Here is a 19,661-nt window from a genome sequence, read left to right as displayed (position 1 = left end):
TTTTAAACAGCCAGCGAGCCAATTACTAGCCGCCACGTGTGAATAATTTAGCACTGGCCAATAGCGGGGCACAAATTTGCATCCGAATAGCGGGAACTCTTTGCACCGTGCATTTCTGTGCTGCAAAGAAGAAATGCATCCTGCAAAGGAAACTGCAAATTGGCGGGAACTCTCCTGCGCGCAGGCTCTTAATTGCAGCAGAACACTCTGCCGTGCAAAGGAGCTCTCATGTGGCCAGGAAATTCCGTAGTGCCGAGGCACCAAAAATCACTGGGTTGTGACAGTGGGGAATCTGACAAATAGTCATTTAGGCTGGTGTCACTGAGGAAGCAGTTGGGACATGAGGTAACACAGTGACTAAGTACAGATAATCAAAAAGCCTGAGGATGAATCGATTCTGTCTTTACAGGTTAGTCTAAGCTGCAGAGATTAAACTGAGAAATAATTGGACAAACATTTGATTCAGGAAATTCAGCCACACACCTGCAGTGGCTCAGGCCAGAGGCCAGGGGGTGCCACAGCATGGCTCTCTGGCATATAGCCAGCATGCGCTGTGTGTTTTCTTCCTATTCCTGCAGCTCCCGAGGTCTCTGGGATTTGCAGTCCAGAATCACAACAGCAGGACTCTGCCGGGTTGCTCATCATGTCCTCTTCCTGCTTCCAGGTGCCTCTGGGATTTGTAGTCCACAGCTGCAGCCAGCAGTGAGTTTTTAGCAGGGCAGGGCAGCTCTGTCCTCAGGGGAAGGGAAGTTTAACCCCCCTCCCTGGCCCGAGACCCCAGCTGGAGTTTACCTGGGGGGGGCGGTCCCTGCCTCCCCTCCCCTACAACCCTTCCCTGCTGGAGCAGACAGCACAGCCCAGCCCAGGGCTGCAAAACATGCTGGGATACTGGGGGACTGTGATTTAACTTGAACCAGGCAGGGGTCTGGGACAGAAGTTTTATAAAGCGGTTTGACCCAAATCAGTTAAGTCTGATACTACATTTGACCAGGTTTATTTTAAACCAGTTTCAGCCATTTTGAAAGTGATTTATATCCACTGGACTTCTGTTCTGTTACAGGTTGAAACCAGCTTCTGATCATTTAAACTGGTTTATGTGCAACTTTTGTCCCTAGCACTAGTTTATGTGCAACTTCTGATGATTTAAACTGTACTCTTACTCTGACCCCAGTAAGAGTACAGTTCCTGTTCAAATTTATGGAGGACCTTGAAGTAAAGGTCAATAAAAGGTTTGACTAGGAAGCTGTGGGGAGGAAGCCAGAGCCGTGCTTCAATTACTGTGACATGAAGGGTTAAATGGAAGTTGCCCTCCTAATTTTTAAAGCAAAATTTTGCTCAAAACATATTTAAAAAACACCCAACCTCCATAAAACGTGGAAAGCCCAATTCTTAATTCCTTTTAGGTCTTAAATGACAGCAGACTTCAGCCAGAGCTTTAGGTTTGTAAGGAATAAATGTCAGGAGCTAGGAGAGGCAGTCCCACTAGAGTTGACTGGCTTGTGGGGGTGCACCATAGATGGTTTAGGGAAAGTTATGTTAGTCTGGTTGTGATCTAGAGGCAGGGACTATGATAAAAGTTGACTCGAAACAGCCCAAACTTGCTCAAAAGGCTTAGAAAAGTGTGATCCTTGTGATGAACATGTCCAGAGTTTCAGGTTTGTCATTAAACTACAAGCCAGGCAAGACTGATGTAGTTTTTTATTGCAATGATTTCTCGTATCTGTGCCTTCTACTGAAATAGCAAATTACTCTGTCACAGCAAACAAGCTGGTGAGCACTTTGCTCTGTGAGCTCCTTTCTAGGGCTTTGATTCATATTTCTCCCTTTACATCAGCCATTGGTTTCAAAATGTTAAGGACTGATTCTTTCGCCTATCGATTCTCCTATTTACCTTCTTTTAGAGGCTGGGAGAGAGAGAGAAGTGGAGTGCTGCTAACTATCTAGCTACCTGCAGAGAGAAGTTAGCCGCGTTAGTCTGAAGTCCAGCAGAAGGCAGGGCAGAATAAACTAATTCAGAGAGGCATAAGCATACTTTTGATGAAGCGAGCTGTTGCTTATAAAAAATTAGGTCTCCAAATTAATCCTGGGCTGTCCAACTCCAGCGGGTCTGGGGACCATACAACTTGCAAGCTGTATGCCATGAGGACAGTCCCTCTGGGATCCCCCCTGCCACGTGGGCTGCACCAGTGGTACGTAGCCCCCCAGCAGTGGTATGTAGCCCAGGCAACACGGGGAGCCCTGGTTCCTTCCCCCATATGCAGCTGCAGGAGAGGTGGCTGTTGTGGTCTGCAGGCCCCTTGTTAACCACTTACAGTCCAGTTACAACCTGTGGCCTATATACTGGTCCCTCATGGGCTGCCAGTTGGACAGCCCTAAGCACGTCTACAATGAGCTATTGCTTAGCCTACTGTCTATCTCCCTATAGGTTTATGTGTGCATAAATGAGCAAAATAACATGCAAGTGAATTAAAATACACAAAACTGGGTTATAGCGCTGTGATCTGTCCTTCCTCTGATTGTGGAGTAAGAGGAGGCACATGGACACTTAGCACTGAGTGGCTGATGTGGATAGGTCCCTATCCTCTTCTGAATGACAGTAGTTTGTTCATTTACCTGCGCCCTGGACCTGTGCATTGACACTTGACTCCATTATTTTGTGCCTGTGCTTATTGCCTAATGTATCTGAAAGTCTAAATTCCTCTGACACTGAGATCTCCCTTTTCTTTGGGTGCATGTGTCATTCCTTGCTCCACCTTAGCCTCCTTTCTCCTGCTGTTTGTTACTGCACTGGGAAGAAAACATTAGTGTGGGAAGACTGCAGTGAAAGCATGACTCACATTTTATCCCAAAGGCCTAAGGGCTGATGGTCAGTCTGATCTCTTGTGAAAGGAGTTTCGCAGCTGTGGACCACCTGTTGGGTGTGCTCTCTCCCTCCATCCTGCAGTTCTGACTTTTCTGAGAGACAGAGTGCCAAGTGTTTTTTGGCCCAAACCCTGGGAAAAGACTGACTTGGAAATACCATTGCAATACCTCATTGGAGCTGTAGTTTGGGTCCCTTTTCCCCCTGTTATCCTCTATGGGTCAACCTGTTCAGGTGGACTGCATTTCCCATGATGCCCATGGGAATACCTGTGATGCAAGGTAGGGTCTCAGCATGAGGAAGACGACAGGGGTGGTGGATCCAAGGGGGTACAGTTGCACCCCTCTTTGATTCCTGCTTCTCCCAGATGTTAAAGCCAACCATCTGGGAGAAGCAGTGACATTTCTATTCAGGCAGCGCAGAGGCACTCAATTGACTTCATGACTCATTATCATTTATCTGATTCCTGGTATTACTTCACAAGTATTAATGACCTTCTATCCTTTTTAATGGTCTCGATGTTCCACTCTTCGAGCTATCCTTTCTTCTGCTAACTATTTCTAGTAAAGTCATTCTTCTATTTCACAGTGCTGCAAACTGTTTTTAGCTCTAGTTCAAACCTTAACTCAAGTGTGGTAATATTAATTCAGGTATGGAAATGCTTGAAGTATGATGGCACTGTTAAGATGCGCAAGAAGACTAGATTTTGCTTATGAAAATGAACGAGAGGTACAATAATAATTGTACCCTATAATGACTACAAGACTAATGAAACCGTATCTTTTCACTATTTTTTTACCTAGCCTATATTTTTTAAACTTAGTATGTAATCTAAGAAATGAGTGCACATTGCAAAAAAACTTTTATTTGTTTTGGTTTTCATCTTAAACTCAATAATGTCATGCTAGGTCCTGCAGTGTATTAGTAAAGCTTCTAGTTTCTCTTTAACTGGAGACAATATTTGTTGTGTTATACATGATGATGTGCCGCACCATCTGCGCCACCCCCTCCCCTTTTCAAAATCCTAGCTCTGCCCATGGAAGACCATCTGAAATGGTTTGGTTTCCAGCCCAAAAGGTGAAACTGTTCACTTTGGGGACGTAGCTTGTTCAACAAAAGTCAGACGTTTCCTGGTTTTTGTGAATCTTGTTCACTCAACTGAAAATCCAGTTTGGGGTTGAGGAAAGAAAAAGCAAATATTTGATGATTCCTAAGCTCTTTGTTCCTACTGGCTGTCCCGGTTTGCTTAGATAAATCTCGGTGTAGGGAGAGAAATGGTCTCTGAGAGGCAGTGGGCCAGACCCAGGGACAAACTTTGATGATCTGGTCCAGGACTTGGAGGGTCATCCTGTAGACGGGACTTGGCTGGCATGGGTACAACCCCCTGGAACGTCTTGATTTGCATTCCTCGGTTTAATCTCAAGTTCATGGAGTCGTGAAAGGAGAGATCAGTGTATCTATAGGGTAAGGACCCAGCCCCTTGACCAGCAAGAAGCAGAAGTTGTGTCAAACAGATGATACTGTTGTTTTTACCATCGGCGGGTTGATGACAACTGTTTTGTGATTGCCATGGCTTCCTTCACCTATGAGTTAGCATGATGCAGCAGATCCTATAATGATGACGAGGCAGATACAAGTTCAGCAGACAGTGGGACATCACGTCTTTATTACTGGGTGGGGGGACAGAAGCCACTCCTTGCTTGTTGATGCAAAATAGTTTCAGTATCTATCCCAGCTGGGAAATGCACATATACCCTGAACTTCCTTTCCGAGTCGCTTCCTCTTATAACGGTTTCTTCACGTCTGGGACAAACCACTTCCTTGAGGGCCTATCTGTGGATGTGCCACACTCATCTGCACAGTCACTCTGTTACACAACTACTGCCTTTGAGGCTGTGATGTCAGTCAAGGATTGTAACCCATTTTGCTACACCCCATATAGACACAGAACTGGGGCAGTCCCAGTCCACATAGGCTCTGCATGAGCATAATGGTCTTTGCTAGCAAATGGCAATGGCTCTGGCTCTTGAGGCCTGATCTTATGAAGCACATGGCCACAAAGTGGTGAGGAGCCAGCAAAGTTGAGTCTTTTGAGCTCGTCACCAATGCCAGGAAAATACACCCAGAGGTGGTAGGTGAGTTTTGATTGGTTTTGTGAGTCACAGAGATTCATAGATTGTCAGGGGCTGGAAGGGACCTTGGAAAATCACCAGGTCCAGCCCCCCTGCACCAAGCAGGAAAGACAACCTAGTCAACTGACCCCAGCAAGGTGCCTGTCCAGTCTTCACTTGAAGATGTCCATGACAGGTGACTGCACCACCACTGGAGGGAGCTTATTCCACAGTCTGGACACCCTGACTGTGAATAAGTTTTTCCTAATGTTGAGCCTGAATTGATCTTCCAGGAGTTTGTGGCCATTACTCCTGGCTTTCCCCTTGTGTGCCCAGTGAACAGTTGCTCACTGAGCCCTTGATGTACTCTCCTAGTGTAGTGGTCAGCTGCTACCAAGTCCCCTCTCAGCCTTCTTGTCCTCAGGCTGAAGATCCCAGATCCCTCGGCCTTTCCTTGCATGTCTTGCCGTGTAAGACTGATCATACATGTGGCTCTTCTCTGGACTCTCTCAAGCTTGTCCACATCTTTGTTAAAGTGCGGTGCCCAGAACTGGACGCAGTCCTCCAGTGCTGTGTAGAGCAGAAGAATCACCTCCTTGGTTTTGGATCGACGCATGCCACAGTATTATTTGCCCTACTGGCTACAGCATCGCTTTGCTGGCTCACGGTCATACTATGGTCTGTTATGACCCCTAGGTCCCTTTCATTTGTGGTGCTGGTCAGTTTGGTGCCACCAAGCCTGCAGGTGTGTTGGGGGTTGCTCGTCCCGAGGTGGAGCACGTCACATTTCTCAAAGTTGAACTTCATCAGGTCCTGATCCGTCCAACTTGCCAGCCTGTCTAGGTCTGCCTGTAACTGCAGCCTATCTTCAAGTGTGACTGCACTTCCCCATAACTTGGGGTTGTCCACAAACTTGGTCAGCGAGCTCTTCACCCCCACATCCAAATCGTTAATAAAGATGTTGAAAAGTACTGGACCGAGCACTGACTCCTGTGGGACACCGCTGCCCCTTCTCGCCAGGATGACACATAGGGTACATCCCTTCTGTAAGTGGGAGCATTTAACTTTTGGAATCTATATTTTGGTGTCAGTATTCCTGAATTTGTCTTCCTCAAAAGGTGTAGTGCAAGATGACCTAGGGCTTAACTTGCAAAGCCTAATTAAATGGGGCATCTCCGCTCAGATCTACCTGACTGCAATGGTAGTGTTCCCACGTGTAAGTGTTGCAAGAACCTTTTTGTCATCACTTTTCCTTAATAACTTTGAATGTGAGGCCTAAGTATGATCTAGCTTAAATCTGAGAAGGCATTTCATGTTGGATGAATTCCTATCCATACACATGTGGCCACATCATCTTCATATCTACTGACCTTGGTGCAATTACACTGAGTTACTGCAGCTGAAAATTGGCCCTTGGGCAGTGACTTTTCCCATCCACGCTATCAAAACAGGCTAAGAACTGAAGGCTTTTTAAGCACATCTCTCTCAGTTCACATGGATTATTCCCTCTTTAGATACAGTCTGACCTGGAGCTTTAAACTGAGTTTATTTCATCCACAAAAAATGTGAAGAATTCCTAAATAAAATAAAACGGCCAGTTCTCTATTGCAGCATGGGAGGTTAGCAAAAGGCTCAAGAATTGGGATGAGAAAGTCATTGTGGATACTCAAGTGAAACCTAAACAATACCAGTTTGGCAGCTGCATGTGATTCCCAACCTCTTAGGAAGCCAAAGGAAACTTGGGAATAAATACATTGGATAGGGTTGATTTACACATATCATTCCTGCCCTCTAGTGGTAGATGGATACAGATTACTTAGAGATACCGTAGTATCATTACACATCATAGAAAGGGCTGTCATGTTGATGTACCAAATGTCTGTTTTCCTGGTTATAATTTTATCAGCTTTTCATGCTTGCACTATTTCAAAGGGATGGTGTTGCGGCTCCATTCACAATAGTTACGAATTAAAATAATGGACGTGCATTTTGGAGCAAGCCAGAATTCTTCAAGTGTCTGTTAATCTTTATTATCCATGCACTAAAATCTTGGGAAGACCCACTTGTGGTATATGCTCCATAAAGTCAACAGATCAATAAGCAGTAAATCTGTTTTTGGAGCCTGGATCTTATGGCAAATAACAACGAACGTCAAAGAAACAATTTAAAACTAAACTAAGCGGCAACATTGTGGTTTCCCCTGCACTTCTACAGTCTGGGCGGCAAAGATAGTGCAGAGAGAAATCTTTCCCCTGTCTAGAAACTAAATGTACGTGCTTGCTCAGAAGATTCCTGTCCCATAGGTCAGACGTGGTATTTATTTCAAGCTAGGCAAATAATCAACAACAAATTTCCACTTCTCGCAGCTTTTTTTGCTCTCATTTGAAAAGGGTAGAGAGATCAGCAGCAGTGATAGGCACAGCTGCATTTCTCAGTGCAACCAATGACTTTGCCCTGCTCTCTAGCCTCTGCATAATAGGGGAAAAAAAAGATTCCATTGATTGACTCAAATGCTCTGGGCTGGTGTAACCTTCACCAACTAAAGTGCTTATGAAAATAATGATTTGACTGTAAATGGCATTTGTACCTGCAAAAACCTGACCTTTAATTATAACAGAGCTGCTGTAGTTGCAGCAAGGGAAGTTCAGGTTAGATATTAGGAAGAATTTTCTCATGAGGAGGGTAGTAAAGCACTGGAACGGGTTACCCAGAGAGGTGGTGGAAGCTCCATCCTTGGACGGTTTCAAAACCCAGCTAGAGAAAGCCTTTGCTGGGATGATCTAGTTGGAGATGGCCCTGCTTGGAGCAGAGGGTTGGATTAGATGACCTCTTGTGGTCCCTTCCAACCCTCATTTTCTATGAGTCTATGATTTTTTTTTTTAGTCTTCTCCCATCCAGACACCTTGGGGAATTACAACGGTTTGCATTTAGTTAAGAAATGTGACATGTCTTCTCAGGTGCATAATTCAATCTACATATATACATACACACACACACACATATATATAGTTTAAAACTACACACAAACACACATACACATATATGTATATATATACATATATGTGTGTGTGTGTGTAGTTTTAAACTATGTATTGTTTAAGTGTGTGTGTGTGTGTGTAGAAATATATATATATATATATAAACATTTAAGCTATATATAATTGTATGTAATCTAAGAACTCTATATAAACTATATATATGCTACATATATACAGTTTGGATTACACATACACATTCACACATACACGTGCTCTATACATGCAATATAGAGTCTTGGAAAGCTGATAAATTCTGCAGAAGTCCTAAATGCCCAACAGGAAAAGACCATGTACATCAATTCATTGGTGCTGAACTTGGCAGTGCTTCCATTGGTGGTAATATCCCATGGTTTAGAGAACTTGCTTAGGTTGTTTGAGTCCTGGATGGTAGACCAGGGTTTCAGTCTCTTTTCCTATATCTGTTTCTACAGTTGATGTTAAATTGTTGTTGGATAAAACAGCGAATTAGTGCGGTTATTATCTGGGTTTGTTCATCACTTGGTTTCTCTCTATGTATCTTCATTTCCAGTGTCCTTCTAGCAAGGCAGGTTTAGGCAATGTTACCAGACTTGAAGGTCAAGATGAAAGCCTTGGGGAGAGACCAGGACATTAGCATATATACTGCTCACGTGTACGTGCCATGTTTTGTGGTGTAGAAACCACCTTGTACTGAGTGAGAATTCCTTGGTGATAGTAACTTCAGCTCTTTCGGGAAGTTTCTCCTTTGCCATAGCTCTGGTTTGGGTGTATCACAAATGCCACTGTACTCATGCCCCAGTTTGAAATGGCAGATGCCCTTTCAAATGCCACTCTACGTCCCTAACTATCCACAAACACTCCAGGCATTACTTATGGCCTTGCCCTACAGACAGCAGCTAGGGGAAAGGACTGGGAGGCAGTTGGAGAAGTGAAGGGTTGCAGAAGGGATCACAGAAACACCATAGCCAAAGTGGAGGTCCCTCCACAGACCTCTTTGCTGTCAGGTCGACAGCCTTGAACCTAGGGCCTTGCCCTTAACAACATGGCCATCAAGCCCAACCCACCACCCTGCTGCTTTTCCCAAAGGTTTCCATCTATTGCCTAACACCTGAATGAGTTTCCTTCTTCTGCCTAGCACCTGAATGGCTTGCTTCTGTCATATGACCTTACACTTCCCCTATACTATCCCACAGAGAGGAACAGAAAGTATCTGGGCAATAGTCCTATCCTGACACTTTTGCCTCTTGCAATTCTGCCTGATTTCTGATTTCCTGGTATCCTGACTCAGATCACTCAGACTTTGCTCACTGCCCCATCTCCTGATTTCTGGCTTGGTCCCTGGACTCTACTTGCCCTCTTCAACTCTGGTTTGTAGTCTTATCCGGCAACCTTCTTCCCTGATAGGCCCTTAATCCTGGAGACCCATTGCCAGCGCTGACACTTGCGGTGGGCATTGAAGTGATTTCAACCCCATGGAAGCTGGGTCTACTGGCTACTCTTCTAGGCTATTTTGAAGTTATGTCAGGTGCAGTTGCATAAGTCATCCATGAAGTCCCCTCACCATCATTAGGCTCTAGTACCCTATTTAGATACTCACTAGTGATTTTTCCCTGCCAGTGTTTTCTTTCTGATGATGGTATTTGGAGATATGAAGTGATAGTTTTAGCTTTGAAGTGAGCCCACACATGTATGTTAAACAAAAGCCTTATTTCTTACACAGATTGTTGAGACTGTGCCAAGATTTCAGAAGTGACTCTAAAAGATTGGCAAGAAAGGATTTGTTCTGTGATCCTTTCCTACAACAGTTGAGTCTAAATCATAAAACTCGTGTTTACAGCCAAATTTGAATTCCCTTTACAGTTCAGAGGCTCAGATCCATAGGTTTTTCATCCAGTACATTATAGTGATAAAGCCCAACAGCAAAGATGGGATCCAGATGATTGTATGTTGTTAGGTTGTACGTTCTTTGGGATTTGGACCATCTTTTTGTTCTGTGTTTGTACAGCACTTAGCACAAAGGATTTCTTCCATGCTCTGGGCTCTGAGGCTACCACGAGATAAATAATTAATAATCCATAACATCTTTGTATGGAGGTAATAATATTTACTAACATTTAACATTCAGAAGACTAAGGCGCTCCATCAACAAGCTCTTAATGAGCAGTCCCCAGTTCCAGTAATTCAGATTTATGGTGAGACTTTGGAGAACATTTCCCCTACCTTGGAAGCCATCTCTCACAGAAGACTGACATGGATGAAGAAATCCAACATCACTTCAAACGTGCAAATGCAGCCTTTGGATGCTTGAGGAAATGAGTGTTTGAAGATCACAACATCAGATCCGAAACCAAGCTCATAGCTTATTGTGCAGTAGTTGTCCCAGCCTTACTGTATGGACCTGAGATGTGGACAATGTACAGGAGACACCTCAAGTTATCAGAGGAGTATCATCAACGCTGCCTGCAGTCGATCCTTTGAATTCAGTGGGAAGATAGACACACCAACTTTAGTGTCCCCTCGCAAGCAAACAACATGAGAATGGAGGCAATGATCGTCCAGCATTAACTTTGCTAGGCCAGCCATGTCATCCAGATGTCGGACTCTAGACTCCCAAAATAAGTTTTATTCTCCCAGCTCAGTCAAGGCATATGCTGTAGAGGAGGGCAGAGAAAGTGCTTCAAGGATGTCCTCAAGGCCAACTTGAAAAACTGCAATATCAACATCAACTTGTGGGAGACTATCACCCAGGACTTCCCCAAATGGTGGAAGAGTCTACTCTGAAACCTTACAATGACAACAGGAGATGAAAAAGCAGGAGTGGCAGAAAGTGTCATGGACCGAATCAAGAATCTGAAGCCACTCACCCCACACAGAAACACGTGCCCGAGTTGCAACAGAGTCTGTTAATCCCAGATTGGCCTCGTCAGCCATCTTCAGATCCACAGATAAGACAATTTTGGAAGACAGTCATCCTCAACTGTGAGGGATTGCTGAGAATTAAACTTGTATTCAGTCACTAGATGTCTCTCTGTGACCTACAGAGGCCCAGACCTGGATCTCAAGCTGGATCTCAAGCTCCTCAAGCCGTGTGGAAAACCTTTCATTTGTAGATTTAATTGCTTGTTTTGATAAATGCTAGACCTGTGCAAGGAAACGTCATTCTGTTTCATGCAAATTTTGATCATTTGAAATTGGCATAGAAACTTGGCACAGGGATCTGGTATCATCTTAGACAGCCCAGCAGAAACCTTTGCTGAACACATAGCTGCAACAAAACCAGTGGGCATGCAAGATGCACGAAGAACAGGTTGAAGGATAATTCCACCAAGATTAGCAGGTCTTTGCAAATCAACGGTACCTGAAATATTGTGCTCAGTTGCTTCATCTCCAAAAAGATATGGCCAAACTGGAGATGTTTTAGAGATGAAGGAAAAGAATTCCAAAAGCATGGATGTGGTCTACCTGAAGAGAGCCTGGACAGATTGGAAGTGTTTAGTTTATACAGAGATGAAGAAGTGACATGATAAAAGTTAATAAAAATAATGACGGGTCTAAATCAGTTGGATTGTCCTCATAATACAAGAACAAAGGGACTAAGGTTATTCCCTAACTCTCTCATCCCAACTTTTGCCCTCTTGTATCTCAGCTACTGCAACATCCTTCTCGTTGGCCTTAATACAGTTGTGATTATTTTCCTAACACATCACTTATACCATGTGTCTCTTGTCTTTGCCTCCCTACACTTCACTTCATTTCCTTTATCACATCAAATATAAGATGCTGGTCTTCATTATGAAAGTCTTTCCTGGCATCATCCCACTCTATCTATTGCCATTAAGATGTCAATCTCCACCTCCACCTGGCTCAAGATGTCACCTTGCGCCTTCCTCTGGTTGCATTTTCAGACAGGCACTGTCAAGTTTACCTCTGAACTGTCCCTCATGCTTGATTGCAGCTCTCCATAAACATTTGCAAAACTAACACCTTATTATTGTCCTTTAAAACCTTCAATGATGCTTACAAAAATTAACATGAATTGGGGGAGGGAGCAGGGCTGGAAGCGATGCCTCTTGGGATGCTAGAGGACCACCAACTGCTCAGTCTGCTCAGTGAAGCAGACTGAAGTTAGCCTGAGATGAGCTTGGTAGCATAGCTGAGAGTTAACCCTCTCTTGAAGTGATGCAACTGTGAGACACTCAGAGGGCATTTAGCACAAGTTAATGAGCTTTAACATGTGGATGCTTGAGTTTTAAGTGTCCTTAGTATGTTCTAAGTGTAATGTGTAACTCCACCCTAAATCAGGAGATACTTGGTTGGCAACAGCCAAGTATTTACTTGTGTAAATGGCTTTGTAATCCAGGGCTCTTTACCTGCATTATGTTAGCATATGGATTACACCTAGTGAGTCAACACGGTTGAAATCTAGCCAGTGGTATACCATATACACTAGGGCTGTGCGAAGCTTTGGTCCCTGATTCAATTTGGCAGAGATTCAGCCCGATTCGGTGGCTGAATTTCCAAATCTGAATCAAATCAGAGGACCCTTTAATCTCTCCGAATCAAGTTGGAACCTCCGAATCGATTCCGATCAAATCAGAACCCTCCAAATACTTCCAGTCCACTTCTGGGTTTGCCGCTGAGCATGTGGAGGGCCCCCCTGCACTCCTATGGGACGCTCCATGCACCCTAGCATCACAGCGTTTACAAGCCGTGCTGATACCTCAAGGTATGTAGAAAAAACGTTCAAAGCTGTGTCTATGTCCAAATTGCTGATTCTCTGAATCCGCATCAAATCTTCAGATTTGGGTTCGGGCTGAATTGAATCAGGGACAGTGATCCGAATCAATGAATCAAATCACTGTCCCTGATTTGGGCCAAATCCAAATTGAATAGGGCCCGCTTCATATACCCTTAATATACACCATCCTGTAGTTCCGGTCCAGATCTCTGTAGTGCTCTTGTCCTCTTATGTAGATTCCTCAATATTTGACAGTGACAGGGTGTGTCTACATATGCATTTGATTTGGGATCAGTTTACTCATGAGTAAACTACTCATGAGTAAATGCTCCTGGGCAGGCATCTACACATGCAGGGAAGCAAAAGCAGATTTGCTGCTAATGGCAGCAAACTGCTCCCACTTCCTGGGGCCCTGCAATGGGGCTCTACTGGTACCAAGGAGAGCTCTAGGCTCCCCCTGGGTGTTAGCCTAGAGTGCTAATCAAGCTTAACCTTAGCTCTACCCCTTATTCACCTAGCTCCAGTCCCAGACACCTAGAGGAACATCTTTGGCTTTCTTGGGTTGCGAAACAAGGCTGCTTATACTTGTCCTCCCTCTCTTCTCATCAAAGCTATAGCTATCTAGCCCTCTTGCTCTCAGCTTGAATGTTACAAGGGAACAGTTTTGGCCTAAGTAAGGACATGACCTATGATTTGGGTCTGCAGTGTTGGTTGCATAGGACCCAAAATGCATATGACCGTTCTTAGGAGACAGGGTGGACAAAAAGATGGGCCCACTCGACCAATGTTCTGACTTCCTGTGTGATTTGCAGGTAGTGTATCATCTTGACATATTAATAAGTGGGATTCTCCTGAGGCTTAAAAGGATCTTGCCAATGCAGAACTTAAGCCCGGTTCTGTGGCTGTCTCATTCAACATGAATTGGATGAACTTTCACTCATTTTGGAATCTGAACTAAAAGGAAGGGCTTGAATAATGAGAGCATAGGTAGGTAACCAAGAATCTTTATTGGCATCTTTTTTTTTTTAAATTCAGTGTTAAAAATATTGCAGATCCTGTATAAAATATAAACTATATTCACACTATACATGTTTCCTGTACATTGTGCATAATTACATTGTCTACTGATCTTGGTCTGATTGCGTTAAAAAGTTGCCCTATGATATTTGCATTACACCATCTGCAGGCATGTTGCATATTACTTATTGATAGGTTTTTCTCTAGTGAGCTTCACTACATAAGGAGTCAACTGAATGGCTTGCCCAGGGTCATGCAAGAAGTCTGTAGCAGAGCTGGGAACTGGGGCTACAGCTTCTGGGTTCCTGGCCGGCATCTTACTCACAAGGCCATCCAGAGTGTGCTTGTAGGAAGCAGAGTAATACAGAAAAAATCTGATACTTAGGACACATATAAAAGAGGACTTTATGAGAAATGCTACATCTGCCTAGACCAAACAATGCCAGGAAAATATACATATTTCTGTCTCTTAATAACCAAGGATCCCACACTGAGGTTGATGGGACCTGTAGCTCCCACTGAAATTAAGAGCAAAACTTCCACTGGCTTTAAAGAGATTAATGGTGGTCCTGGAGCCACTAAAGTCCTCAGTGACTGGACATCTTCTCCCCACCATAGGCTTAAAATTGTACTTTCTTAAAACAAATGCATGAAATTCGGCATCTCTTCTGTGAACTACAGAGTAGAGAAAATGCTGGCAGGTTCTACATTGAGGCCAGTCAAAAATGTCCCACTGAAACTGTTTTTTGCAGGGAAAACTTGTTGGAGGGGGTGTTGGCTAAATACATTCTTTTTTGCTGGTATGCCTGTTTTCCAAAGATTTTTAAAAATGGCTTTTTTGGTCAAAAAAAAATGGAATGACTGAAAATAGAAGTGTATGTGCAAGCACACATCCTTGCATAGAGTATATATACATAATATAATATTTGAGGTTTCCTTTTTATCGCTACATAAAGGTTTCGTTTTACATTTAGTTTAGCTAGAATCTGGCCTTGTCTCCATTGACTCGTGTTTCTTCAACTGCTGCGAAATCTGTAGGAAGCTATATAGGGCATGTCTACAGGAGATGCTACAGTGCCGTAGCTCATTAGTGTAGCAACGTAGTGCCAGCGGGTATGAACCGTGACGCCAACACTACCATACAGTAGGGTTGGAAATGACCCATGCACTGCCGGGACTGTGCAGTAATGGCGGTTACTGTGTCGTCATTTAGTGCTTGCTAACGCAAGTAACAACTGCACCGTCGGAGGCATGTGTAGACGCACCCACTGTGTCTGAAAAGATACAGGTGCAATTGTGTTTCCCAGGGAATTCTGGGTAAACCCCTTATACATACCACACACAACCCCTCTGCTGACCATTTGGAGATTACAAGTGATCAACGGAGGTCAGATTCCTTTTTAGACAATGAAATTAAACAGTTATGGTTTCCAAACCACTTCAAATGGTGGCATATTCTACAACCAGTAGTACTGTGGGAGGAGGGAGGAAAATTCATGTAACTTGGGATCCAGGTTTGGAGTTATTTAGTTCTTCCTCGTGCCACGTGTACATTGACGTCAGTGCAATGTGTGCCTGTGATCTGAGGGAAATCCTATCATCTTGGCCAGGGCAAAGCATTAACATTCATGGAGTTTCCTACTGTGGAATAAGGGTGATCCTGCTGTGGAGTAGGTTTTGAGAGTGAGCTGCCCGGGGACCATTTAAAGCATTGCAGAGACTTTCTGGTTGAGTCATAAGGGGAAGGAGACAGAGGGGGGCTGTGTGCAGGAAGTCAAGCCCCCATGAGCTCTTCTAGGAGTGCTGATGGCAAAACAACTTCACTTGTGCCCTATCTAACACCCCTTCCCATGTGCAGATGGGGACTCTTTGCAAGATCACCCTGATAGAGCTGCTATTCTCTCATGCCGTACATGACCATGGGGATCAAGGAGAAGGATATAGCCCAGAACACGCTTTCACGACATAGGATCTCCGTTCTGGAGGGAGGGGTTTCATTGGGAGGAAGACTGCTATCATTTACCGACCTTTCCTCCTCCTCCTCCTCCTCTGTGCCTCTGTGAGGCCAGCATAAGCCTACAGGATAAACATGTTAGCTGCTTAAGATCACCTGTTCCCTCTGAAATCCCCAGTGGTTTTGCCATGAGTTTTAGTGAGATCAGCATGGGGTTTTTAACCACATGAGCGGTGTTCAGACTGCGATGGCTGGCAGCGTTACATAACCAAATAGCGTCTCGGCAATCTCGTTTTTTTAATGAACAAGAAATGAAAGCGGTGAATTCATGAGGAAGCCACTTGACGGTAAACTGTCACTCCCCAGACTAATCCAGATTACCTCTCTTGCTGGAAATATTCCAAAGCAGAGGGATGGCTATTGCAGGGGAAAAGGCCAGCGCAAGTCAGGTGTTTTCCACAGAGCTTCGCCTCCAGTTCCCCTTTGTGGCCAGGCGGTGGGATTCTCCACGGCACAGACGGCCAACGCAAGGGCCATGGCTCACTGAAATCCTGTCTGCAGAAGTTACGTCTTGTTTAGCCTTTTGTTAAAAGAGCTGGCTTTCGCGTGGATGGAAGACCATGTTTTAATTACTGCAGTAATATCCAGTGGCTCCAACCAGAGGGCCTGGCTGACACCTATTACACAGCCCCTGCCCAAAGACCAGAAAGGAGTCCCTCCTTTCTCCTTGCACATGCCAGCCATTGCATCTCCCCCAAATATTGCACCTGATAAGGTCTACATTTTGAGTGCATCTGTTACCTGTATCGTTTAGCTCTGCTCGTTCATTCTCATTAGCTTTTGAGAAGCCGGCTATACATAGGGAGGTTTTAGTGAGTGACTGTGGTGGACTCTTGCTCATAATTCAAATGGTAAAAGCTGGCCTGGATGGTCTATATTTGAAGCTAGGATTGAGGAGGACCAGCCCTGGGTTTCTTCATGAGCTTGTTGTAGCCCCAGTCATTTATTGCACCTCCTTTTGTCCTCATTGGCATCACCATGGGGAGAGAGAACAGTAACCTGCAGAATTTTGATGAATAGGAGCTACAAAATCCTAGCATGGCAAAAGGCAAAGACCTGTATTAAAAATGTACTGGGGAGTGATGGGGTGGGGACTGGGTGGTGTATAGGCCTAAAGCATAACGTGAATTTTGCCCAATGGAAACAGGGGCCATACATCGAGGGGAACAGATGTTGAGGGGAAGAATGAGATATTTAAAGCATAAATTAAATGTGTGCAGTATAGGTCATGCTGTCAGTCTCATTTTTGCAACACGGGAAAATTAAACGATATCCTTATTACTCAGGGCTAGCTAGGAAATGCAATTTCTGCCCCAAAGGGAATTCTTATATTTCACCATCCATTTTTCCGTCCAGGTTTTGGGATGGGAAGTTAAAATGTCTCTCTTTTTTTTTTCTGCAGAGCAAAATGGTTCTGCAAATTTTGATTTGGAAATGTCAACGTGAAATATTTTGAGCAAACTGAAACGGTTTGACATTTCACAACAAAATATTGATTCAAATCAAGATGTTTCATTTTGAATTGGCCTTTCCGCTCTAAAATGACATTCTCAGTTGAAGTGTCAATTTGGAACCGAGTGTTTCAGTCTGAGCTGACATTTAGAAACCAAACAACTCTGCTCAGAGCATCTCTTTGGAAAAAAAAAAAATCAGAAGTTTTCTTGCCAGATTTTTTTTTTTTTCCTTGCTGGAAGTGCTGATTTTGATCAAACCCACATTTTCCAACACCGAAAAAAAAAAAAAGTCTCCGTTTATTGGAAAACTTCCTACTGGCACTAGGACTTGGTCAAGTTATAAGGAGAAAGGCTGGATGTAACAAGATATATATAGAATGTATTATATGGACTGTTTCTGAAAGGCAGAGTTGGACCCATATAAATATAGCCTCGAGTAGGTTCCTGATATTCAACTGGAAATGACTGGCAAGGTTTGCCTACCTCCTCGGTTTCATTTCCTTGTGTTATTTCATGGGCTACTTCCACTAGACTGGAAAAAAGTGGCAAGTGGAGGGAAGCACAATCCTCGGGCACGGCTGACTGCAGTGCCGTGACCCCATGCCTGGATAGTTCTTTTCTGCATCCAAGTTCGGTTTCCTCCTCCGTAGCCCTCACTTCCTTTTCCTTTTTTTTTTTTTTGCTTCCATTCTCGTTAAAGTTTGCGTTTGATGGTGTTTTTCTTTGCGTCCCTCACCGCCATCTTGATTTCTTTGGTCAGGATCTCTTGCCAGTTTTGCCTGTAAAATAGAGAAAGCGGGGTGAATCCAAGCGGTCCGCATCAGGAAACCGTGCCCTGTTTCGTGACAGTTGATCTAACCAACTTCAGCAGCAACGGGTGCCATCAGAAACAAAGCCATGAGCAAACACCAGAAAAGTGGGGAGGCTGGCACATCATTCACAGGAACAGAGAGGCTACAGAAACTATTGTACTGAACAGTATCGTACACAGCGTTTGATACCCAAGGATTCACTGAACTTCACAGACATGAATTAGTTGTTGTAACCCAGATGTTGTCACAGTGGGCTCCTATTGCTTATATTGAAATGATTCCCCCATGTGTCCTAAGCCCATACTGCTACTAGCTAAATGTGTCACTAGGCCAATACTGCTACCAGCTAGCTGAGATTCGCCCTTGACTTAGTTCCTAGAGGCCCATCCTTTTGGGGCAGGAGGATCCAATTTCATATATGCCTGCCTCCAGTAAGGGGCCACAGAGCTGAGCCTGGTGCCAGCCCGTTGGTGGTCACAGATTTATTATGATAGTGTTATTTCCATAATAGTGGAAATAATAACGCCATAATATTATTATAGTGTTATTTCCATAATAACACTATAATAATAGTGGGGGGTTGAGGGTAAAAAATAAGTGACTGGTTGAAGGCCAGGGTGTGAGTCTGTGTCAGAGCCTGGAAGAGAATGGGGAATTTTAGACTTCCTGCCTTATACTCGAACCACTGCATGTGTTGTCTGGCATGAGGCCCAATTGCATAGCACAGGAAACCGTGGTTCAAGAACACTGAGCATGGCACACTTAGAGAAGGTTGCTAAGTGCTTTGCACTAACATGAAGCCCAGCACATCCGTAGTGTCCCTTCCCTCTCCAAAAAGGGGGAGAGGTGGGAGCACCGTGTGAGCCCAGGACAAGTGACTGAACAGGGGGCTGAAGGCAAATCCCCAGGGAGCAGCTTACTGAAGCCAGAACAATTTCAAACGCATAAACCCCCATAATTTACGATTTAGGAGCCAGCATGGGGATTTCTCTGAAAACTCATTCACCGAGCATCATAACAGGCAGCTAAAGCCACTCGTCACCAGCACTCACAAATCAGCTGCTGACTGACTTAGAAACCTCAGCGACCGCAAAAGAAACTAGGCCAAAGGGAATTATGATTTCCGGGGGTTTTTGGTGGTGTGATGACTGTGGCTGGGTGGTGGATTAAAAAAAAAAAAGGCATAAAAAGATAGCGTCCCCTTCTTGATGTGTGGCTGGGAGAATTGGCATACTTAGAGGGTGAGAAAATAGAGTAGGATAAGAGAGGGGAAAGGCAGATGGGGAGGGAGGGGGAAAAGATGGTGGTGAAAGGGAAAGCGAATATAAGTATTTGGGTTCTGAAGTTTCTGGATTAATTCCCACAGCCAGAATCTCTTGACGGTCTCCCCACCAACGCCAAAGGGGTGATATTCCCCACTATGCAGTGCCCAGTCCCTGTACTGGCCTTCTGCCCATGGGTGACTTTCACCTCCGGAAATGGAGAGAAAACCCTCGATTGAATTTGCTTCCCAACACTAAAGTGAGCCCTGATAAAAGCCTGGACCAGAATCCCAGAGCTGAACACTGGCAGCATTTGGCCTGAGACCCTTGCTTTTCTAGCTTCAGTTCATCCCGACATGAAGGCACCTCTGCTCAG

At 44.4% G+C, this 19,661-nt stretch overlaps 1 protein-coding gene across 1 annotated transcript in view; it reads right to left on the bottom strand.

Moving 5' to 3' along the window:
- Positions 1 to 17,733: 17,733 nt before the first annotated feature.
- The window catches only part of GUCY2F (guanylate cyclase 2F, retinal), a 69,229-nt gene continuing 67,301 nt past the window's right edge, over positions 17,734 to 19,661 (bottom strand). Inside the window, exon 20 of the mRNA XM_014519141.2 lies at positions 17,734 to 17,990. Coding sequence (XP_014374627.2) covers positions 17,906 to 17,990 — 85 coding nt within the window. The 3' untranslated portion in view covers positions 17,734 to 17,905. The remainder of the gene's footprint in view (positions 17,991 to 19,661) is intronic.

The sequence above is a fragment of the Alligator sinensis genome, unplaced genomic scaffold (genome assembly GCF_000455745.1).
Source record: "Alligator sinensis unplaced genomic scaffold, ASM45574v1 scaffold1008_1, whole genome shotgun sequence".
Taxonomy (NCBI): Eukaryota; Metazoa; Chordata; order Crocodylia; family Alligatoridae; genus Alligator; species Alligator sinensis.
This window is presented reverse-complemented; position numbering and strand designations above follow the sequence as displayed.